We start from the raw sequence: 23,456 nt of genomic DNA on the forward strand, positions 1-23,456 counted from the left end.
AGAGATTTTTCTGTGCCTTTTGATGTGATCCTACTTAGATTGTGAAGTCTTGCCTGACGTGCGCTAAGGTGTTTCTGCTTTGGATCTGTCTGGCATTGGAGGTCATAAAAAATTGGAAAGACTTTGCCAACACAAGCTCTTCTGGGAACAGAAATTGAGAAATTGTCTGTGCACATCTTGCAGGTACCAGTTTTGCTCGGGGGCCTGCAGATGGCAGGGCCACTTTGCCCAGACCAGAGCTCCCCTTCTGACTTTTTGTGAGTCCTGGTCTTCTCCAGGCTGCTTAAGGTTTGGCATGAGGGTTTTGGTTTTTTTCCCTGAGGTCTTTCTTTTCAAAGCAGGGCAGCTGAGACGTTAGGTGAGTCCTCAAGCAAGGGCATAGCAGAGGAAAGACATTGTGGGGAGGGAGGGAAGGAAGGGGAGAAAGGGAACGGCATGTCTCACTGTGGCTGTTACAACCTGCCTACTTTACGTGTGTGCCGATGTTTGCGTGGAGGAACTTCACTCTTCCCCAGCCTATATAGCCCCACGGCACCCTGTGCTTGCAGCTGGCTCTTGTCACTTCCCGGGGAGCGAGGACATCATGGTGGGACATGGGAGGAAAAGTCTCACCGTAGCAGCAAGGCATGCATGTAATATTACATAGTACAACACATTTAGCTAAATGCATGCACTTATGTTCGTCATCAAGTGGATACCACATGGGTATAGGTTATGGGTTCTGTGATAAATCTCATTTGCTCCATGAAGGTTTACCTCCGTTTTGTGCCCAATGCACAGGGTATAACCTTGTGCATCTGCCACACGCTGCCTTCCTTTTAAAAAAAAAAAAAAAAAAAGATCATTGGGTGTCTCAGAAGAGCATTTTCTCTTGTAAATTTGGACGCAGGTGGTGCCTGTATGATATATCGTGCCTACTGGTGATCCTATGTGCTGTCCCCGCAGCCGGGGAAAAACCACCAGAGGAAGAAGAGGTCATTTGGAAGCAGGCAAATGCTACAGGAGCACAGGCTCTGGTTTCCAAATCTCACATATGGTCAATGTAGGGTGCAGGGCGCTCAGCGTTCCTGTGCTCTTGTTGTGGGTGGCCAAGTGGCTGTGTGTTTTCTTGGGTGGTTTGTTGGGTTTTGTTGTGTTTTTTTTTTTTTTTTTTAATTTCATCTTTGTTTTGCATAGATCCATTTGAATGCTGACAAAAGTGCCTGGAGACACGGGAATGTGCTTTAGACAAAGCCAATGCTGTCAGGAGTGTAGTGTCCAAGTAAGCTGTAGCAGGCAGACGTGCAAATGCTTTTGCTGGCTCTCTTCCAGAAGGATACAGCAGTTATCATATTCCTGGGAACTATACCCTCTTTGTTTTCCGCTGCTGCTTGAGGAAGGGGTGCTTTCTGCTACAATTGCAGTGAGTTTAGTGAAATCTGTATGCTGAAATTGCTTTTTTGCCTGGTTTCTACTTTTGTAGCTCTTAAGATAATGTTTGATTACAGAGGAAAGCTGCAGTAATGGAAGCAATAATAAATTCACCGTGCTATGGTGACTGCCTAACATCATGTTGCTATTTTGATAATCGTTAAAAAGGAGATCACCAGAGGTCATTTTCTCAGGACGGAGAAAATGACTTACAACAGGGGATGTAAAGAACTCGGGTTGTATGGGTGGCTCAAAAGAAATTTGAGAATTTACCTTAATTCTGTGTATGACTGTCTTTGAGGGGGAGAAATGCCAGCTATTGCAGGGCTTTTTAATCTAGTGAGCAAGGCACAGAACAGCCATGGTTGAAAATTAACAACAGTCAAAAATAAAATTAGAGACCAGGGATACCTTCTGAACAGTGTTTACTGATGATAAACATTGGGATGAGGAACCCAAGGAGGAGATTGATGGGTTGAGATTGAGTTGGGTATTGAGATGGCTGAGATGGGAGATTGAGTTGGGTATTGATGTCTTCTAAGAAGGTCCAGGTTCTTTCTGGGACACAGGCTTCAGGCAAGCAGACGTGAATGCCTCCAGGCAGCATGAAGTGGTCATATCTTTTGGTCTTCCTTCTCAGCTGACCTTCTGGCCCTGTGAACCAGGGACATCTGCAATGAAAACTGATGCCTTATAGTCTTCTGGGCCTCTTTTTCAATATAAGAAGGAGGGTTGGAGTACATGGAGGAATGAACTTGTCTGATGTGGTGATCAGAAGAATACTGTCCTCTGTTTTAGTGCACACACTTAATTAATCTTCCCAACAACACTCTAAAGAACAATCTCCATTCTGTTCCTTAAAGGGGTGGGCAAACTGACAGCAGACCCTGAATCCTACAGGGAGCTCACATCAGCAGCAGCTGGAGCTCGTTGTTTCTGTATGAAGACTACACTATACATCATACAAATACACGACTAACAGCTTCAGCACTGACCTGCAGGTTTCCCAGGCTGGCACCAGTTGCCTGCCCGTGGTCTAGCAGGTCGATATACGCTCAGGAGTACGTGGACTTCAAGAAGCTGAAGAGACAGGGTTGTCCTTTAAGTAGGAAGGCTGCATTTTTGATGCACTGTGAGGCTTCCTTCTAGCTTTTCTGGGACTTAGGGTGAAGAAGGCACTTGGCAGCCTAAGGAGGACAGATTACTACCCATCCAGTCCACTGGTTCTCCTATATTAAACCTATTTGGTTTAACATGGTAAATAATGACTGTGACAATTTGGGACTGCTTTTCTCCGCTGGGGAGGAGGAAATGTTTTGCATAACCGAAATACTTCATAGTAGGGGAGTTCAAAATCCATTTGAAGGTCACATGTACCCAAAGTATACAGGGTTCTCTGCTGAAAATCATGCCTTTTGAAAACAAGCAGACAGAGATTATTTCGTTTCCGATCACCACGCTCCGTCTCACAATAATCAAAGCCTGTTTTCTGGATCCTTGCAATATCGTGACTCACCGGCTAATGATGACAGTGTCTCACACATGCATCAGCTGTTGCTTTTTAAGATATGAAAATCATGAACTCCCAGTACAACTTAATCATCGACATTTCTTTTTCCATTCTTTGTTATTTCATCTGCAGATTAACTCTTAAAATACGGTGTCTTCTCTTCTGACAATGATAAGAACTGGAAGACATTTCTCAGCAATTATATACTAGTTTCTTGTAATATAAAGTTGACCAAGGACCCCCAAGGTGCAGTAAAAGGGCTGAAAATGTCTGATGAAATGATTGCTGTCCCCACAATCAAGAACAAAGTGCATTCATTTAATAAAAAATAAGAACGTAAGAAGGACAGGGACCTGTTGGAGTGGCTCCAGAGGAGGCCATGAAGATGCTGCAAGGGCTGGAGCCCCTCTGCAGTGAGGACAGGCTGAGAGAGCTGGGGGTGTTCAGGCTGGAGAAGAGAAGGCTCCGGGGAGACCTTAGAGCCCCTTCCAGTCCCTAAAGGGGCTACAGGAGAAATGGGGACAAACCTTTTGGGAGGGCCTATTGAATAGGACAAGGGGTAATGGTTTTAAACTGAAGGAGGGTGTATTTAGACTAGAAATAAGGAAGAAATTCTTTCCTTTGATGGTGGTGAGAGACTGGCCCAGGTTGCCCATAGAAGCTGTGGCTGCCCCATCGCTGGAGGTGTTCAAGACCAGGCTGGATGGGGCTTTGAGCAACCTGGTGTGGTGGGAGGTGTCCCTGCCCATGGCAGGGGATTGGAACTGGGTGGTCTCTTTAAGGTCCCTTCCAACCCAAACCATTCTGTGATTCTTCTGGCCTCGGCTGTCTTAAAGTTCACTGTCTGAAGCAAAGCTCTACAATTAATAGAGCACAATATGCACATCCAGAGGGTAAGTCCTCTGAGATACCTTAGGTGCCTATCTTAGGATGGCATGAATTACTTTCTAGATGTGCCTCTTCTTCTCCATTGAAGACACCAGAAAGCCAGACAGATGGCTGACAAGCTTCAGCAACTAACTGTTAGGTGGCTGAACTGGGGGATGTAGAGAGCTACTAGAGGACCTCAATTAAAGGGAACAGAGTCAAGAAGATCATATGAGCGGTTGCAAGGTAAGAGGTCCCTGAGTTCAAATCAGGGCTTTTCAGCTGATTTGCTGGACGAGCTGGTGCTAGCAGTGGTGGTGCTGGTGACTTCCTTCTGTTGGAGAACACCAATCTGAATGTGCTGCTTTTTTTTTTTTTCTCCTCCCCTGAAGGTCGGCACTGTGAGGTCCATCAGATGATTGGAAACTACATGTGGGACCAGAAGAGAAATGTATCTTTTGATATTGGTGTGAATAAAGAAAGCCTGCTGCCTCTCTGGTGGAATGGATCGGAGCCTTTGTGGGTCACAATGACAAAAGCAAAAAAAAACGTTTTCATGTACTACTGGCCAGGTTAGTATGTCAAAATTTGCTCCCATCTTAATGGTGTATCTTTACATCTAAGCACTCCATACTCTGTAGGATGGCTCTTTAATACACTGAAATACAGACAAGAATTATGAGTGCTTTACTAACCACTTGTAGAAATGAATTATCTTTTCTTAGGCTGTGACAATTTGCCTGTGCTCAGAAAGGAAAAGACTGAAGTGTCACTGGAGGTAGCGTTCCACCCAAAGGTTACCTTCAAGGAGGTTTCTGGCTTGCAGACTATCCCCTTCTCCACCAACTGCTCATTCCTCTTGCCCACCTGTAGCTTCTGGTTCACAGAGCAACTCTGTAGACCATGTCACTGATCAAAGTTAAACAGTAACCATCCTTCCCCAAAGCTTGTTTGGTTTTAACCTGGAAATTAGTAGCTGATTGCTGAAGACAATCTACTCTGTGGGGACAGTTCTGGATGCCCCATCCCTGGAGGTGTTCAAGGCCAGGCTGGATGGGGCTTTGAGCAACCTGGTCTAGTGGGAGGTGTCCCTATCCAGGGCAAGGGGGCTGGAACTAGATGATCTTTAAGGTCCCTTCCAACCCAAACCATTCTATGATTCTATGACAGCAAAATCCAGCTGAAAGCAAAGCACCCTTTGGTGAGCTGGAGTGAGCACTCTTGTCCTCCATCATTAACTCAGCTGAGGTCCCAGTTCCTCTGAGTCTGAGACATTAATTTGGAGGGACTTGGCCTTTCCATTCCTCATTTGCTAGGCATTGGACCACTGAAATCACTAGGGATGTATAAGAACAAGCCTTTTTTCGCAACTAGGAGTATACCCTTAGGCTGTCCATTTAGGGACCCCCATGGAAATAAATATTCCAGCTGCGTGGCCAAACCAGATCCCTTGCAAGGTACCCAGCTTCTCAACTTTTTGACCTTTTAAACTCTGCTACCTAAGCAGTATGCAAATGCCCTCGCATGTGTAGCTACAGGCTGGAGGACCACGTGTTGGAAGAGCCGTACCGAGCACAGCCGGTGCCGGTGGCCAGGGCAGCAGCAGCTGACTCATGCCGTGGGCTCCCAGCCAGCTCGTCTTCTGCATCCCGATGCTCGTGCACCCGGTCACGCTCTTCCCATGCAATGTGGCTAATGGCATCCCAGGAAAAAAAAAAAAAAGGCCACAGTTCTCAGGAAAGGGAATAAAGAGGGAACCAAGATGAGAAACATTGAAAAGCCATCCAGAGGGTTTCTACAGGACTGAGGAGCGAAAAGATCTGAGAGTGCCAATATTGCTTTATGGACTCAAAGGCAGTCCAAGGGATTGGAATTGCAGACTAGATATAATGGTTTGGATCAGCCCTCAAAAGAACCCTGCTTCTTATTGGAGATCACCCAAGTGACCTAACAGCAGCGCAAATAGTGGGATATAGAAATTATACAAGAATGTAGAAATTCTTCTAAAGATTGACAAAAAGACCTGTTTCTATAGACTATTCATGTTTAACTACTAACGTAACTGCGCTGACTAGGTATAATTATGTACTGAATAGATGTAACAGTCTACAGAGGGCTCCTGAAATCCAAAAGAATGGTATCACTTTCCATTAAATGCCTTTGGACTTCACCTAGCTCCTTCATGTTGCCCTTTGAGCAGTGTCTCCCAGGGAGAAGACACATGAGGTGCACAGGTGTGTATCCCTGTTATATGTATGTATACCCCTCACACTCATCTATCTACTCTTTGCAGTGTAAAAACTCTTTCTCTACACCCAGTGTAAAACTGGAAAGAACAGCAGATCCTCCCCTTTTCCAGTGCTTATTCTGCCAAGTCTATGCGTTGCCTCTCTTACGACACTGATGCCCTACTGGTGCCAGCGGGAGTTTTTGCCTGGATCTGGTATTTTAGCCGTGGGTTGTGACATCTGTCTGTCATTAATTATTTATCTGTGACCGGTGACCTTTGGCAAAGTCCTCAGTGCCTCAGTTCAGCAAGTGCTTAAGCACAGGCTTATTTTTTCAGGGTGTTCATGTTCTCAAAGGCCACATTGGCCATGCAGGGTCAGGCACAGGGCAGGAAGCAGGCTCAAACTATTGAACTAAAACACAGGGAAACTGGGCCACAGTGGGAGCCCAGGCGTAACTGGAATAAACAGAAGTCACCCCAAATGCAATAGTATTTATTTATTACATTTTCCCCCTATGATTTTTTGGAACTGTTTTCTAGTTCCATGGTTAGGATGTAATCTTTTCTTCTGGATTTATTGTTTTAAAGCTTTAATTCTTTAAAAGGCATTTGACTGGGGAGTGATGCCAAACAAAATTAAATAAAAAATAAGGGTTTAACAACCAAGGTGGGTGGAGGTCCCACAGATGTTTGCACTGAGTAGGATCTCCTGTTGTTGAGTAACTTTCCAGCCTGACGATACACCACTGCTTAACAATGAATCTTGCAAATCTGGTGAAGATCCAAACAGGAAAAGTTTGGGAAACTGTTAACAGGAACAGCAGTGTACAGCCAAATTCATTGTGCTTTGTTCTGGAAGATGCTGTTTTCCCTTCAGCCAGCGGTGAAAAACAAACGAGACCGATGAAATGTAGCAGAAACGCGTTGAGAACGCCAGGGAGCTGATTCCCAGGGTTAGCTTACACCACTGCCATTTCCTCCTCGGAACCAGTTGCAAGCTTTGCAGAGTCTGAACCCCAAATCTGCTGCTTCGTGTTCTTCCCTGTGTTCCTCTCCTGTTGTGTATTCAGTGCTTAAAGGAAGAAAATCCAGACCCCCTGGGAACGGAGACACAGAGCAGGAGGGCTGTCGGATGGGAGCGCCCATCCATCACAGCTTTATCGGAGAGCCCAACATAAACACGGCAAAGACAACCTTGTGGGCAGAATTCATCTGGGATCTCCTGCCTCCAGAAGCGGAGGAGCCAAAATACCACTGCACTGGGGGTCCCAGCCTCCGCTTGTGCCAAAACACAAGCACTTGGCCTGTAGGGATGTTCTTCTGCTTTCTTCATGGCATTTATTAGGAGTTTCTGCTCTCCAAGGCATTTCTGGGAAAAAGACACGTATTTTCTGACTGTTTGCTAAGTAAAACACACCAGCTAACGCCATACGTGGGGTGAAACGTGCAGCCCAGGTTGCCTGTCGGAAGCGTCGCTGCTCCAGGGGATGGAGAAGCCCCAGAGGACTGCGAGAGCATCCTGGTGGTCCCACCAAAGCCGAAGCTTTACATTGCTCCTCACGCTCAGCCCGGTGGGTGGTGTCATCCCAGACCTTCAAACTCCTTCATTTTTCAGCAGCCTACGCAACCACTTCAGCTGGAGCGCAGCAACATCTTTGCTCAGCACTGAAATGAGAGAAGGGGGTGGGGGGAAAAAAAAAAAAAGCAAACACAAAAAAAAGACTCTAAATCCAACCTTTCAACATTTAAACACAACATTTACCAGACCATGGAGCTCGCCTGGAAAGTTTTCAAAACCTTCTGTTATGACATGAAGTGTCCGACTGTTAAATCAACGTTTAGAAATGCAATTTAAAGCTGGCAGAGGTTCAGGTCTCTGTGTCAGATAGATAAAGAGGAGCCGATATATCACTGCGAAGGAAGTCTCCTTATTCCTGCTCCAGTAGTTCAGGTTTTTAAACAAAGGTTTAGCATCATACAAAACTGTGCAGGAAGTTTTGTATTTCATTACATGTTAGTAAATACGGCTCATCTATTTGTAGTTTAAACAAGAAAAAGCTTACCATTCCCTTTGTCTGGCTCCAAACCTTTTTGGATTTCCTTTCTTATAATACTTAAATGAGAAAATTTACCATCTGTCCTGGCCTCTGCCAAAATGAAATTTAAATATTAAAGGGTCTTCATGGCCAGTATTTTGGAATTGTAACAAGCCTTAACATCAAAAATCCAATTTTATGTTCTGTTTATCACAGAGATTGAAAAAAAAAATAAAGAAAAAAGGAAGCTCTTGGGATTTAAGCAGCCTGAATTTTCAGTGTTACTGCCAATGAACTGCACACTTGAAGACCAATATTTAGTGGCCAAAATGATTTCTAATCGTTGCTGCCTCTGTAGTCCTTTATGTCATGCTCATCACTTGACAATCTAGAAATAGCAAAGATATCTGAGCACCTAAACTATCCCAGATCCCCAAGAGGTTAATGCTTCCACTTAAAATTATCTCATGAGTAATTCTGAGGAATGTTATCCGAGAAAATTATAATCTGATGTCAGTATCTGAAGAGGGAAAAAAAGAGGCAAGATCATCATATTAGTCATTGGCAATGAGCAATCATCCACCCAAACTGAAATACTAGGCATTTCCAATGTGTTCCCAAATGCGTCCTTAATTTCTTGCCTGGCTTTGGAGCCAATCTTTTCCCAGCTTCAAGTGTCAGAGGAGAAATTGGATCTGAAGTTCCAGGTAAGTCTTGAAATTGTAGCGAAGCCAAGAGAGGACTACTGCATCACCTCCTGGGAACCCATGTTTTGCTGCTGGTAGCACCCAGGATATTGTGCAGAAGACTCCCAACTTCACACCTTCAGGGCAGGGGGAAAAGGCTTCTGCTTCCTGGAGATGGCTTCATGTCAATCATGGAATGCCTTTTTTTGATGATTTGGTTAGGTAGCAGCAACGTATTTTCTTGAAGGTGGTGTGTAGAGATGTATAGAAGTTTTACTGTGGGATGGTATGGAGTCAGTTCTCATCAAGTTATCTGCAGGCTCAAGGTTGCAGATTACTTTCGTGGTGGGGAGAGAAATACTGAAGTATCTCCATGCAGAAAGGGGGGAATTAAGTCATATAAATTTGGGGCAGCAGGGGAAGAACAAAAAGTGAGCACCATCACACACTCCCACAATTTTTATAAAGACAAATTTAGATAAGGTTTCAAAATTATTTAAATATGTTTTTCACAGAAAAGTAAATTAGTTGACTACAAGTTCTGTTTGTTGTTGCAAATAATTCATTCTTACAAATAATTAATCATGTGTTCCTGTCCAGCCTGCTCTAGAGGAACCTGCTTTGTCAGGGGGATTGGACTAGATGATCTCTGAAGCTCCTTTCCAACCCTACAATTCTGTGATTCTGTAATAGACGGGGTTCCTTGAAACACACAAAGAATGTGGAGACCTCGGAGTCACCACCATGGACCATTGAGGGAAGAGACTGAGTCTTTCGTGTGTGCTAGGGCTCTTTAACTTTTGGAAAGGGTAACCTCCATCTGACTTATCTGGCTTTCTGCAAATCGGTGAAGTTTTTTTAAAATTTCCTAAGCTCAAATATTTAAGTTTTTGTAACCTTTCATGGTGTTCCTGAGAAGTCATGACCAGAAGTCTCCTAGCTAGCTTAGCCTGGAAGTGGTGTGCTTTTGCCCGTTCCCCAGGGTTGCACCTCGGGGATGTGAGCTCATGCGGGCTGAGATGCAAGACACCGACAAATTCTTTTCACTGAGTGTCCCAGGGAGCAAACCAGTCCAAATCATCCCTGAAAGCACCTCTGCTTGCTCTAGTGCCCTCTCTGTGCTTCCACCTCCTGTTCGACCTTCGCCCTCCCCAAGCAATGAGTCGGCTTCTGACAGGCCTTAATGGCTATTTCCTTCATCCCAAAGGAGAAGCAAAGTCACCCAAATGTAGGCAGATTTGAGCTATGGCTTAGAGTTGCCTTTTTCACCTCACTGTATTGCTGTGTACAGAGGCCATTTTGCAAAAGATCTCCTTTTTTTTTTTTTTTTTTCCCCTCTTATGCCCCAAGAATACACCAGAAAATGCCTAACTGTGACGGGAGGACTCTGGGGCTCTTAAAAGATAATTTGCATGAATCCCGTGTTTCTGAAAGCATGGTTCTTTAAAATATTAATGTTATTCTGCAGCATAGTAACCAGAGAGCAAAAGGGCAAAAAAACCCACAAAAACATGTTTTTGTGTGTTCAGGGCCATGTTCTCCTGTAGGATTTGTTGCCATAAATTTCTGGGCCACAAAACAGACTGTATTTTGCAAGGAAGGCTGCAAGTTACCAAGAGAGTTAATTGGTTTATACTGTTTTAATAAGACCTCCTGGGAAACAGATTTAATCGCGGAGTGCCAGTATCACATAATAAAATGCGGTTTATAGAGGATATTACGGCCTAAGATACAGCGTGTCTAACTGGAAAGTATTTGCTGAACTTTCAGGGAACAATATCTAAATCTATTATGTTGGAAGCCTGGAAATGAGGCGGTGTGGCCACAGTAGTTAAAATGAAAAAAAAAAAAAAAAAAGCTAGAGATTTAGGTGGAAACCATCTGCCACAAAGGAATCAGGGGTTTTATCATGGGGAGGTCACACAGAGACCTTCCTCTTAGACAGGGAAATAAAAGGATCCAATGTATGGTTTGCTACAAGCACTGCTCAAACCAGCCTCTCTCCCCTTTTCCCTTCCCAACCATGAGGTTTCCTGCAGGGAAGGTGTAAGGGAAGTAATGTCGTGGGGAAACCTGAACCTGGACGCTGTGGTGTGGGGTCTGTGATCAAGGCGGAACAGCAGAGCTTACCATGTTTTTTTTTCCACTCGTAGGTTGTGAGGTGGAAATCCTCGGAGTCCGACCAAGTTATTGCCGCGAGTACTTCAGCGTCCCGACAGACAAAAACTTTGCGGACGCCATCAGCGATGCTCTGGAGTCTCTGCGGTGCGTCACCAGGCTGGTGGGGTTTCCTCTCCTGGGGATGAGTATTTGGGTTTACTGTCAGTTGGGGTGGTTTTCAGGGTTGGCTCCCGGGTAGGAAGGAAGATGGAGGCTGAGACTGGTTGATAGCACTGTTGTAGAAACATCACCGTTACAGAAATAGGCCCTTACATGGAAAGACGTGCTCCTCTTGTCACGTGTAGGTTACAACACAGAGGAGACATCCCAACTTACTATTTTTAATTTGTTCTTTCAAAAAACTTCCAGGTCAGTCTTTGAGTATCTGTTCACTGACCTGCAAGAGAAGGCTCTGAAATGTTTGGATTTAGAGAGAGCTCCTGGGAATCTGGAAGTTCTGAAATTCAGCTCCAATCACTTGTTTATGAGGCCAATGCTTGGGTTTCTTCGGCAATTTGGAGCATCTCAAGCACAATGATTTCAGAGCGGGCATTCATTTTGTGCAACTATGAGAATAGAGTAGAGCAGAATGGAATAGAATGGAATAGTTCAGTTGGAACATCTACAATGACCATCTAGCTCAGGTGATGGGAATGAAGGGAATATCTCTCCAAAAACTCCTAGGAAAAGCGTATGCTCCACACCTGGCTTTCCAGTTCCACTACCTCTCATCCAAATATTAACATGGAACAATTCCACATAGGTTGTAAAACCAGGGAAGGTTGCACCGCCATGTGCAGGGCCAATGCCTTACCTGAGCTATAACTAAGCTTCCTCTTTTAAAACCTTATTGGTTCCATAATTTATGCAATCCTGGGATATGCCTCTGCTTTACTACTTGGGAACTGCCGTAGCAATTTGAATCTGAAAAGTTTCATATTCAGCTATTGAGCGTTGGTTGTCCTTGAAATAAAGGCTCCAAAATGATGAGAGCGCTGCTGGAGATGTTGCTCCCAGTTACACACTGGGCCCGGCTGCAAAGATGGTCACAAATCACAGTGTTGTTTATAGCATGGGGCTTAGAGAGAAGCTCTTCTAGAACATGTGAGACACTTGATGCTGGTATGATTTAGCTTAAATTTTAGCAAAGTTATCTGCACATGACATGAGGAGGTCATATGTGCCATAGGAGGCTTTCTGGAGCTTCTGCGACACTTTCAACTCAATGAATAAAAAAGGGAATGGAAAACTGAATCCAGCTGTGACTTCTGGTGGAAAGCCAGAATTACCATAGAAAGCTTTTTGGTCGGATATCATTTTGGGGGTGGGTAAGGATATGCCTGAAGCTTCCTGCCTGGTTTCTATGAAGCGAGGTGCATAAGGCTGCTCAGGATGGTTTGCAGCTTTGTAATTGCCAACATGATTAAAAGCGAGGCACAGCTCCTGCCCTTCAAGCTGCTCGTTTGGGTAGCTGGACCCATTGAGAACGTTTCAGTAGCTAATTCAGCCCAGAGCCACAAGGCTGTTTGCTGCTGCTTTTGTTGGAAAAGAAGAAAAAGGCAGGGACACAAGAGTGTGGGCAGCTCGCAAGAGGTGAAAACTGGTGATTTCAAGAGAGAGCAAATCCCTGCCACCACCACATCTGCTGTAAACAGCAGCTACAGCTGGCTAAGGAGCCCGAATCTGACGGATTGTCCTGAGCCATGGGAGGTCCCGTCTCTGGTGTCCATTTACACCATCGCTCTTGAATTTCTGCCTGGGTTCCTCTTCTTTAAACTAAGTGCCCTGTCTGAAGCAAGACAGGAAAGAGGAAGAAGGAGCCATCATCGATAAAATTAATAATCAGTTGTGGGTGTAAATACTGCAGGGACTTACAGTAAGAAAGGCGGGTAGAGAATGAACAGGTTTAAAATCAGGTAGGTTTCCCTTATCCTTTCTCTCATTCATCCTCTTTGTTTGGTCCTTCAAAATTCAGCAAACAATTTTCAGAGCTGCTGGGCCATCCCATAAGAAGTAAAGCCTCTGAAATGCCTTTACTGTGGGCGTATTCATTCAGCAGGATTTAGCATCTCTGGGTAGAAGAGTCTTGAGCTGCGTTTTATTTGTCACCTACATCCTTTGCAAAAGGCTTCTGGCTCTTGAAGCTGTTCAAAGGCTGGCAAATCCAGCCTGTTTGCTTTCCACACCCCAACTAATTGAAAAAAGCCATTAGGCTGAGGCTGGCACTAGCTGTGTGTGGGAAAACAGCCCGTGGGGAGGGCACAGTGCCTGGAGCAGTGCCTTGCTTAGTTGCCCTGATGGCAGGTATTAGTGGTTAATGAGCTGCACTTGTGCTCCCACCATTAGCAAACCTTACTGGGACTGCAGGGTGGAAAGAGTAAGCCCTTGATTGTGGCGTGGTGGCCTATGGGTTGAGTTTGGGCACAGGAACATCCTGACCCATCTTAACTTCACCAGGGTTGAGGGAGTTTTATCAATGCCCTCTGCAGGGGCCGGAGAACCTAACTCATAGAATCATAGAATCATCCGGGTTGGAAGAGACCCTTGGGATCATCGAGTCCAACCATCTACCCTACACTACAAAGTTCTTCCCTATATCATATCCCCCAACACCACATCTAAAAACGTCATCATCAGGGAGCCACTGCGCTCCTCTTGCAACCAAAGGAAGCCATCCTTCAGGAATAGTTTCCAGTCTCTTCAAACAGGTGCTTTGAGACCATTATTTAGACCCAAAATATTCAAAACTAAGACAAGCACCCGTTTTTGGCAAGTAAAATTAAAACCTCCCTTATGTGCTTTCCACAATGATAATTTAAGGGCTGTTGTAATCTGCCTACCTTCTACAGGTGTCATGAAGTTTGTGCAGCACTTGAAAAGTATGTTGATAAAATAAAAAAACCTTTTTCATGTGGCGATCTATGCTGTCCAACTTTCTTCAGCCAGCTTTCCTTAGCCATTTCTTTTGAAAGCTACTGGTGATGGGAGAAGACAGGACTAACACACAGTTAGAAAGACAGAGTACTTCTCCTGTGCAGGCCATGATCAGAAATACCTAGTTTTCTGAGGAAGACAGGCCAAAAAAATGGAAACAAAGTCAAACTCAATCTTACAAGCTCTTGGATGTGCTGTACCCAATCCTGCAAACTCCTAAGCCCTCTGCCTAACTGGAGTTTGTCCCACTGAAGTTGTGTGCAAAGGTGAATGTTCATCCTTCCAGCACTGAGCCCTCCCGGAGAAAGCCCACCACAGCCTAAATAAGACTCCTTGTTTTATGCAATAAATTTCTTTCTTAGCTTCTGTCTTGATCGAAATGATCATTTAGTTGCAGGTGAGAAGACACAAAGCAGTCTAATAGCTAATTAATGCAGGCACTGCAGTGGAAGAGAACTCTTTCAATAGGCTCAATGAGTGTGTATGCAGTATGGAAATTGCAGGGTTAAATTTTAGAAATTAATTTATGCCTAATACAGATGGAAAGCGATGCTTAACATGAAACTGAGGGGAGGGAAGGGTTGCTTCATTTGAATGACTTGAAAATCATGAAGAGCGAGAGAGAACACTGTTCTGCAGGGCCAGAGGTGGAGAAATTCCCACCACGGCAGAGACCTTCAGCTTCCTACAGGACTGCTCTTCTGAGGCCTTCAGCAAGCTTACAAATGCAAATGACAGACTCTAATTCATTCATTCGGTCCCTCACCTCTGATTTTTTTTTTCTCTTCTGTCTCACTTATTACACCAGACTGCTCGGGTGTCTTTAATCAGAGAAGCTGGACCTGTCAGGACATCACACGAAGTCTTTTTGTAGGGAACTTGATCTGGATGAGGGCATGCATTATGGATGGCACACCCTGTCATACATTAAGTACAGTAGGAAAAGGCTGGGTTTGAACTTCATGAACATAGATTTGTGATTTTATCTACACGACTGCTCTCAGGGAGCTTCACAGTGAACTGTAAAGTGGTCATGAAAATGTAATTAAGCACTGATGTATGTGCAATCCCTACTAATTAGGCTGAAGGCATTCAGTGCAGAAACGTGTGATCAGCTAAACTTGTGCAACTCTGAGACTACCTTAGTTTCCCTTTGGTCATATTCCTGAATTAAAAAAAAACATCTAAAATCTCACCCCAGTTCATACCACTTGGGATTTTGCAAGGTCATGGAAGAGCCCGTCCTGAGTTGACCTCAGTTAGTTTCGGAGACCTCACACAGGAGAAAGCCAGAAGTGCCAAACTTTAATTAAAGCACATTTGACTGGTAATGCCCACAATCCTTTTAATAAGGGTATTCAGCACAGAAATTGGTATTTCTTCTGGGTCTTTCTTTGTCCTTAAAGGAAAAGCCGCCACCTTAATTCAAAGAGGTAGGAGAGGGCTGCCAGGCCAGCCTCTGCTTGCACATGGACATCTCTACCTGGCACCTCCGGTGATGGTCCAGGAGACTCTGGACATGAATAACGAGCCCAGACGTGAAACAGAGGGTAGGAAAGCGGTGGCTGGAAGCAGAAAATGGGGTTTTGTGGCTCTATGTGCCAGTGAGGACAATACCGCCAGCAGCTGGGAGGTCTCCATGTGCGTCAACCTCTGATTCCTTCCCCTCCTTCCCCTCCTCCAGCAACGGCAGCGCAGAGATGGCCGCGGTGTACTACGAGCGCATCGATGTGGAAGGCCACCACTACGGCCCCTCGTCCCAGCAGCGGAAGAACGCTTTGAAGGAGGTGGACAAAGCCTTGAGCAACATGATCAGCCTCATCAAGGTGAGCGGCCTCAGAAAAACCCAGCTCCTGGGTGCATTTGGAAAAGGCTTTTAAAACTGCTATTTGTGGCACTGCCGAGAGCCTATTTAATGCCTGTTAATTGGATGCATTGGCTGTAAACTTTTATTTCCTGAGAAACAGAGGCTACCGAGATCACGTGGAAGTCAAGGCACCATTCCCTTGATTTTTATTTTCGTCGCTGGCGTTATAATCCTCCAAGTGGCTTATTATACCGATAGCCTCGGGAAGCCATAAACCAATATATGTGTTGCTCTGTTTGTAACCTGCGTTGATTCATAGTAGGCAAATGAATCAAAACCCATCGCTCCCTAAGGTTTGTGAAACCAGACAATTAACTTTTATAGCAGGTTGTTGTTTTTTTTTTTTTATGGCATCACCCAGAATTCTGTACTTTAGACTTTGTTTTAAAAAACATTATCTAAATGATTTTGCAGTGAGGAAAGGAGGACACCAGGGGTTTGGGTAAATGTCAATTGTATGAATATTTCTGCCAATGATACATGCACGTTAGAGTTTTTCATGTGTTTCAGTGAGGAGAGGAATATATATTTCCAATTTCACTAAATTGTAGAGTCTCTAATGTTCAGTGATTGTGTTTGGGAGGAAAAGAGGGAAACGCCTCTGCCACAGGTGGTACCAAGTTGTTTTTCCCCAACCGTTTTGGCCTACAGGTGAAAAACAGTGGGATAAAACCCTGTCTAAGACCAACTGGGACAACTGGTTTGTGGGACTGGGATGTCGTGTCTCGTTGTTTGGGGGGTGTGTGTGTGTATTTATTTTGGCAAATCTCTCTTTGGTGCTAACCTCTTGGACTCTTCCAGGGCAGCAAGTGGATGTCCACCATTACTGGTGGTGGGAAAGCTCCTTCTGGCCAACTTCCACTAAATCAGTGGAGGTCTGATGGGTTTTAAAATTTGCAAGTGGGCACAGATGGCGTAAAACACTTACTTGGCCATAACGGCTGTCATCCACTCGCTTCACAGAGCAAAGGTCTTCAGCATGACCTCAACGTCATCCTCTTCTCCGATCACGGGATGACAGACATCTCTTGGGCCGACAAAGTGATTGAGCTGAAAAACTACATCAATATGAGCGACACCATACAAATGAAGGACCGAGGTCCTGTTGTGAGCCTCTGGCCAGCTCCAGAGAAGCACGCGGAGGTAAGTAAGCTTATTCATATTTATTTAATTTTTCATCTCCTTGGGTTTTATGACAATTTTGTCTTTTGTTTGCTCGTAACATCCAAATCCTGCTCTTGAGGGATGTGTGTAAAAATCAGCCTGAGGCTCTTACTGGGAATCAGACCTGGATCCTGGGACACTCTTGTGATGCTGGTTTCTGAAGGAAAGCCACACCAGGCAAATTAAAAAGCGTAATCTTTCACCGTTATTTAGCACGGATACATGCTTTCAAACTCCACCGCTATGTGCTTCTGATAAATAGCTAAAAGATTTTAGCTCAAAATCTATTTATAGGATTTTATATACATATTAGTCAACTTATTGACACCCTAGCTGAGATTTTCAAATAGTCTGGAGGAGGTCAGGCATTCATATTCCAGTAAACTCCCATTGAGTTTGAGGAATTAACTCCATTAGACCAGAAGTACAAAAAATAAACTGCTTACAATATTCTCCTTCGAAGAATTTTGATGAATAAGCATGTTGGACTGAATCAACCATAAAAGCCCAAGGCTAGAACTGCAGGATTTTGAGTGACAAATTAAAACAATACAGAAAAAAATTTGGAAACCACTTGAAAAGGGTGAAAATGCAGCATCTGTAACTAATAGACTAGTACGTTATAGTTTAACCAGAAACCAATGCATGAGAAGTCATTATTGCTGTCCTCAGAACATAGATGAGGGGATGTACAAAATTGGCAGTCCATGTTCTAGGTAAGTGATTTTATTTTCTATGTTATATTTGGGCTAGTTCCAGCGTATTGTAGCTTGTGCTATTTTTTTTTTGAAGAGAACACTTGCTAATTTTTAGACCCAAAACAGGCTCTCCAGGAATTGCATAGCTGTGATATTGTGAACATTTCAAATTAGTGCCAGAACTCAAGGCTGTCTTAGAGGCATGCATGAGCCTAGCACTCAACGTTCCTGCAGGGGATCACAGAATTTATATATTCCTTCCTCGGTCTTAGCTCATAGATCCCTATTTTTGCAGGCCAGACCTTCAAACAAGGGCAAGTATAAGTTGCGACTTCACATAGACATGGGGTTTCATCCGACGAAGCTCTTAAGCACATGCTTCTCTCTCATTAAACAGCCTAATATCCCTAAGGAGAATAAAATGCAACGCCTCACACCATGATTTGGTTTTCTCCCTTTATTTCTTTGTAGGACTTCTTACTGGAGCGCTGCTTTTTAAAGCGAAATAAAGTTGATTTTCTCTTTCCCAATGGCCAGATTCCTCTATTCTCAATTCACTTGTTTAGGGATTAGAGCATATCACAACGCAGTGACATCACGTGTAAGAGTTGTCCCGTTTTGAAGCATCAGAGGTACTGGTGGAACACCAGAACCACTCTCTAGTCCAGGCGATGGTGGGAGGGTCGGTCTGAGTCCCTCCCTAGTGTGACTGCATGTCACTGCACATCTCTTATACACGTACACACCTGTCACACACCCAAGGGGGGACTTTGCTAAAGGACCAGTGAAGGACCTTTCATCCTTGTTGCATTCTTTGCTACTTATTTCTGAAGATTGTTTCTATTTAAGCAAAAGAGCAGTATAATCTCTGGGGACTCCAATAACCACCTCCTTTATGGCACATGGTTATCTTCTTTAGGCATTTAAAATATTTTTCTGAATAACTTGGGTTTTAACCACGTTTGTGTCATTATATTCCAGATGGTATGATTAATATTAATAAACTGCTTGTACGGCATTGTGCAGCTTCAGAGCCACAGGCATTGGCTGATTAATCTCACAGCATCTTTCTGAAGCAGATAACTTAGAGAGTCATAGAATCATAGAATGGTTTGGGTTGGAAGGGACCTTAAAGACCATATAGTTCCACCCCCCTGCCGTGGGCAGGGACACCTCCCACCAGACCAGGTTGCTCAAAGCCCCATCCAGCCTGGTCTTGGACACCTCCAGGGATGGTGCAGCCGCAGCTTCTCTGGGCAACCTGGGCCAGGGTCTCACCACCCTCACAGGAAAGAATTTCTTCCTGAGATCTCATCTCAATCTCCCCTCTTTCAGTTTAAAACTGTTCCCCCTCGTCCTATGGCTCCCCTCCCTGATCAAGAGTCCCTCCCCATCTCTCCTGGAGCCCCTTTAGGGACTGGAAGGGGCTCTAAGGTCTCCCCAGAGCCTTCTAAAATTAAAACTTCAAACCTTTTGGTAGGAATTGCCTAGTTAAGTGTAAGAAACATAGGTGAGGTGACATTAGTTGTTCAAAGAGGGAGCCAGTGGCAGAGGCGAAAGGCAATATCCCTTTTCCGCATCAGTCCACATGGTGCCTTTGAGCATCCTTCATCACTTAGAGCTTACTGTCTCCCATGGTAATTTGGTTTCTGCTGGTCTTTCTCTGTAGATTAATGTATTCACATGCACACCATTGTGAGTGTGTGTATTATAAGCATATATAGTACATGAATCCATGCATCCCTATGTGTTTATGATCCAAGTTTTCAGAACCTCCTAAACCACATAAGCAGGTTTTGCAGTTGTCTTCTTTGGACCAGCAAAGTCCCAGTTTGATGATTAGCCGTCAAAGGGAATTTGCCGTTTTATAAATTCAAGGGGTTCCATGTGCCCATAGGTGCATATATACTCTTCGCAGCCATACGGTGTCCTAACATTTGTTTTCTTTGCAGATATATCAGAAGTTGAAAGCCGTGGAACACATGGACGTTTATAACATACAGGATATTCCAGACAGGTTTTTCTACAAAAAAGGAAAATTTGTGTCTCCTCTAACTCTCGTGGCTGAGAAAGGATGGTTCATAGCAGAGGTAAAATATAGAAGCAAAATACTTCGACATGAATGTGGAAAGGTGCAATATATGAAAACAGTAAGAAAAATGTAGGATTCTATGCTGGGCATTGAGTTGAAGCGCTACATCGTTTACTTGGGCTGACTACAAAACTAATGTCAAATATTGCTGTGCTTAAAAGAGCCTAAAGGCAAGGTGGCTATGGTGGAGGTAGACAAAGTTAAATAGTCAAGACGGTTCTTTTTTCTGCGTCGTCGTAGAGCAGGAGCAGTTTTTGTGTTTCCCGTTCCAGTTCTGTCGCTTTACGCCTCGTCTTCCTGCCCATCTACCTTCTTCTCAGACATAAGAAGGGTGTTTCCATTTCAAGACTTTACTATCCCTCCATTCAGCAGCACTTTGGGGTGACTTTTCCTTTTGCCTGGCTTCCCGCCCACCAGACTCTGTCCTAAAAGTGCCCTGTTTTTCCCAATCTCTCCAGTCTTTAAAGCATCAGACTCGGGGTTTACTCTTCAGAGATACCCGGTGCACACACCAAAATCTGAGATACTCTTAAGCAGAGAATTGATCAGATTCGCACATGAAGAGATTTTTTTCATACCAAATTATTTTGTTACTATAAAAGAATAATGATAAAAATTTTTTATTATTATTTTTATTTTTTATTTTTATTATTTAGTACTTGTATTTCTCTGGAGCATATCCACATTACATATATTAACTGTACCCCACCACAGCTCGGAGGGTGAGGCAACTTGTATATCTTATAAGTGGGCAAATTGAGGAGCGGTAGTAAGTGATTTGCCCAAGGCCATACGTTAAGTCACTAATTTGGTGACAGCATCAAGGAATCCTGTTTTTTATAGTGTCTGGGCACCGTCATTAGATCCCATGGCCTCACAGGTCATTGTAACTCAGCTGAGCATCTTCTTTCATGACCTTCAGAGACACCAGGCTTTGGTCAAGGCTGTTCACACAGCCACATTTCTTTCTAGCCAACCTGACTTCAGGATAATCATTTCTACATCTGAAAAAAAAAATGCAGCTCTCAAAAAGCACCAGAATTTCTTTTGAGTATGGATGGGTGAGCACCACATTTCTGACTTAAAAAAAAATTTTAAAAAAAGAAAAAAATATATATAAAAGCCAGAGTTAAGATTCAGACACATAAAGAAGGAATTTGAAACATTTTTGCCAAAATGATTGTAAAAAATTTCAACTAAACTCTTTTGTACGGAAGTTCAGCCCAGAACATTTTTACATATTCTGTAAAAAAAAGAAAAAAAAAAGAAAAAAGCACTTTAAAAAAAATCATTGAAGCTCTGACAAACCTTAATAACAGTGCAGCAAACACTGCTGCTATGGTAATTACTTCTGTCTCTCTGCCCATTCCTTCCCATTGTTTCTGATTTTCAAGAATGTCCTCTCATTAATGCTGTCAGATTTTCCTTCTCCTCGGTACATTTTCATTATCCGTGAATGGGATGTGAAAATGAAAGTTTCCTGTCATATTTTTAAAGCAATAATTGAGCCTTCTATTATACTTCCTGCCCAAACCACTGAAGAGAACTGGTGTTCAGCTCTTCCCTGTCATGCTCACAGGGTGGTTTAACTCTCTGTCGGCTCCTGGATAGCTATAAGCTGTTTGAAAAATAAGGTTTTTTGGGTTTTGGGTTTGTTTTTTTTTCTTGAGAGACAAAGGGGATGTATCTGGAAAGTTGTTGGGTTGGTTTTTTTCCCAGCAAGGAGCATAGAAACATTTTCCCAGCAGGATGAGGAGGGACTATTGCTGGAAGAGCTGTTAATACAGAGCAGGAGAAAGCAATGAAGGAGTTTAAAAGTACGGCTTAAGTGAAATATGGGCAAGGAAAAGTAAGAATTATGATGACATTATTAAAGCCTGGATCCATGGAGCAGGGAGAGAAAACTGAGAGTGGTCTATGCCAGGGAGAAAGGGGGCCCTCTTAGGGTCCGAGCCTGCATTCCCTGGTGGAACCTCGTTTCTTTAATACTGAAACAAGCAATGTTTCAGTAAGGAGAAGAAATAACAATAAATAGAAAGTGTATAGTAGGGGTGATATTTGTATTGTTCAGGCTGATTAGTCAAAGGGAGCAAAACCGGCTTATTTTTCTGTGGTGGCAACGGCATGTTGAGCAGAACCATCAGATCTGTGGCACTGGGTGGAAGAGCTGGGTGGCATGTGGCAGGAGAGGGACACCACCTTGCCCCCAGGTGTCACATACGGCCGTGATACTTTGTGCTCATGGTGGCAGAAATTTAGATGAGCGAGAGGCAGAAAGTTGTCCTCCCCGCTCAGCCAGGTGGCAAAGCCGGGGGTCTGAGGGGGTGGTACAGCAGATGGTGACACAGGGTGGCACTAACCGTGCTCGGATGTTGTCACCCAGAGCAGGGACAAGCTGCCCTTCTGGGAGAACGGGACGGGGAGGAAGGAGGCCTGGCAGAACGGCTGGCACGGCTACGACAACGAGCTCATGGACATGAGAGCCTTCTTCATCGCCTATGGACCAGGTACAGTGCCACCGTCCCTGCTGTCCCTCTCCCGCCATGGCCCCTGCCCCAGCCCTGCATCTCAGGATGCAGCCCTGGCATCTCAGGAACCCCGACACAGCACTCTGCGACGCCCCAAGATTACAAATAGATGGCAGGATTTCCTCACTACGGCTCCATGCCGGGAAAGTTTCTCGCTGTGTGTCCGTCTCGTGGCTGGAGAAACAGGGCAGGGAGACGCGAAGGGATTTGGTCAGCCCCTCTCCGGCATCCCAGCCCCGTAACTCTATCCCTTTTGCTCTCAATTTTCCAAGAGCGAGTGGCCTAAATTTTTTAATTCTGTTTGAAGCACATGAATTCTCCTTTTGTGCGTGGATCCAGACTCCCTGAGGAAAAGGCCTTCCTTTGGGAAGGCTGCAGCGTTCCTCACCCATCTGTCTGATGCAGAACCCCAGGTTTCCACTTCATCCATCCCTTTAAAAACTGCCGAGCACCAGGCTGCGAATGCGGACGGGAAGGAAAGCAAAGCAGAATGCACAGTGCAACTATTTCAGGCTATTAAATCTACCAAGTGCACGCAGTAAAGTCGCTCTTGTACTTAATAATTGAATTAATTTTTCTTTTGCAGTTTTTAGAATAGAATAGGGCTAGACATAAAAATAATGCATAAAAACATTGAAGATGTTTTTGCTGAGCTATGTTGTAAATTGTGTAGTGTGCCACGTCCCAGCCTGCTGGGTAAGTCCTGGGAAAAAGCATCCCGCAGCATCCCTCGTTTCAGCCCTAGGACCCCAACTCCTCTCTCCGCCTGTTTCCTCTGCAGATTTCCGATCCAACCTCCGAGCGCCTCCCATCCGGTCCGTGGATGTTTACAACATCATGTGCCACCTGGCGGGGATACAGCCGCTGCCCAACAACGGCTCCTGGTCCAGGGTGGAGTGTATGCTCCGGAACGCATCCCCCTCGGCACCGCTCCCCGCCTGCGCCCTGGTCCTGGCTCTGCTCTCCCTCTTCGCTGGGCACATCTCCTCACCCTGATCCCCAAACAATGTCCGTCAGTGCCACCAGCAACTTCATCCTTCTCTTTTTTCGTTTTTTTTTTTTTTTTTTTTTTGAATTTGAATAACAGCTTCATTAATAGAGTGCTGCCCCCCACTCCTCCATGGTGCTCCACCAGGCGTGAATCCCACCCATCCTGCTTCTACAGGGGTTAGAACATGAAGCCAGGTTTTGTGCTGCTCTAAGCACAGCCAGGAAGGTCCGTGTGGCTACTCTAGATTTACAGCATGGAATCCCGGCTGGCTATCCACAAAATT

The 23,456-nt window shown here is 44.5% G+C and overlaps 1 protein-coding gene across 1 annotated transcript in view; it reads left to right on the forward strand.

Annotated features, from left to right (window-relative positions):
• ENPP6 (ectonucleotide pyrophosphatase/phosphodiesterase 6) overlaps window positions 1–23,178 on the forward strand; it is a 30,540-nt gene extending 7,362 nt beyond the window's left edge. Inside the window, exons 2-8 of the mRNA XM_074154950.1 lie at window positions 4,180–4,359; window positions 10,893–11,004; window positions 15,518–15,659; window positions 16,664–16,843; window positions 19,515–19,652; window positions 22,038–22,161; window positions 22,964–23,178. Coding sequence (XP_074011051.1) covers window positions 4,180–4,359; window positions 10,893–11,004; window positions 15,518–15,659; window positions 16,664–16,843; window positions 19,515–19,652; window positions 22,038–22,161; window positions 22,964–23,178 — 1,091 coding nt within the window. The remainder of the gene's footprint in view (window positions 1–4,179; window positions 4,360–10,892; window positions 11,005–15,517; window positions 15,660–16,663; window positions 16,844–19,514; window positions 19,653–22,037; window positions 22,162–22,963) is intronic.
• The last annotated feature ends 278 nt before the right edge of the window (window positions 23,179–23,456 follow it).

The sequence above is a fragment of the Numenius arquata genome, chromosome 10, assembly GCF_964106895.1.
Source record: "Numenius arquata chromosome 10, bNumArq3.hap1.1, whole genome shotgun sequence".
In the NCBI taxonomy this organism is placed as follows: Eukaryota; Metazoa; Chordata; class Aves; order Charadriiformes; family Scolopacidae; genus Numenius; species Numenius arquata.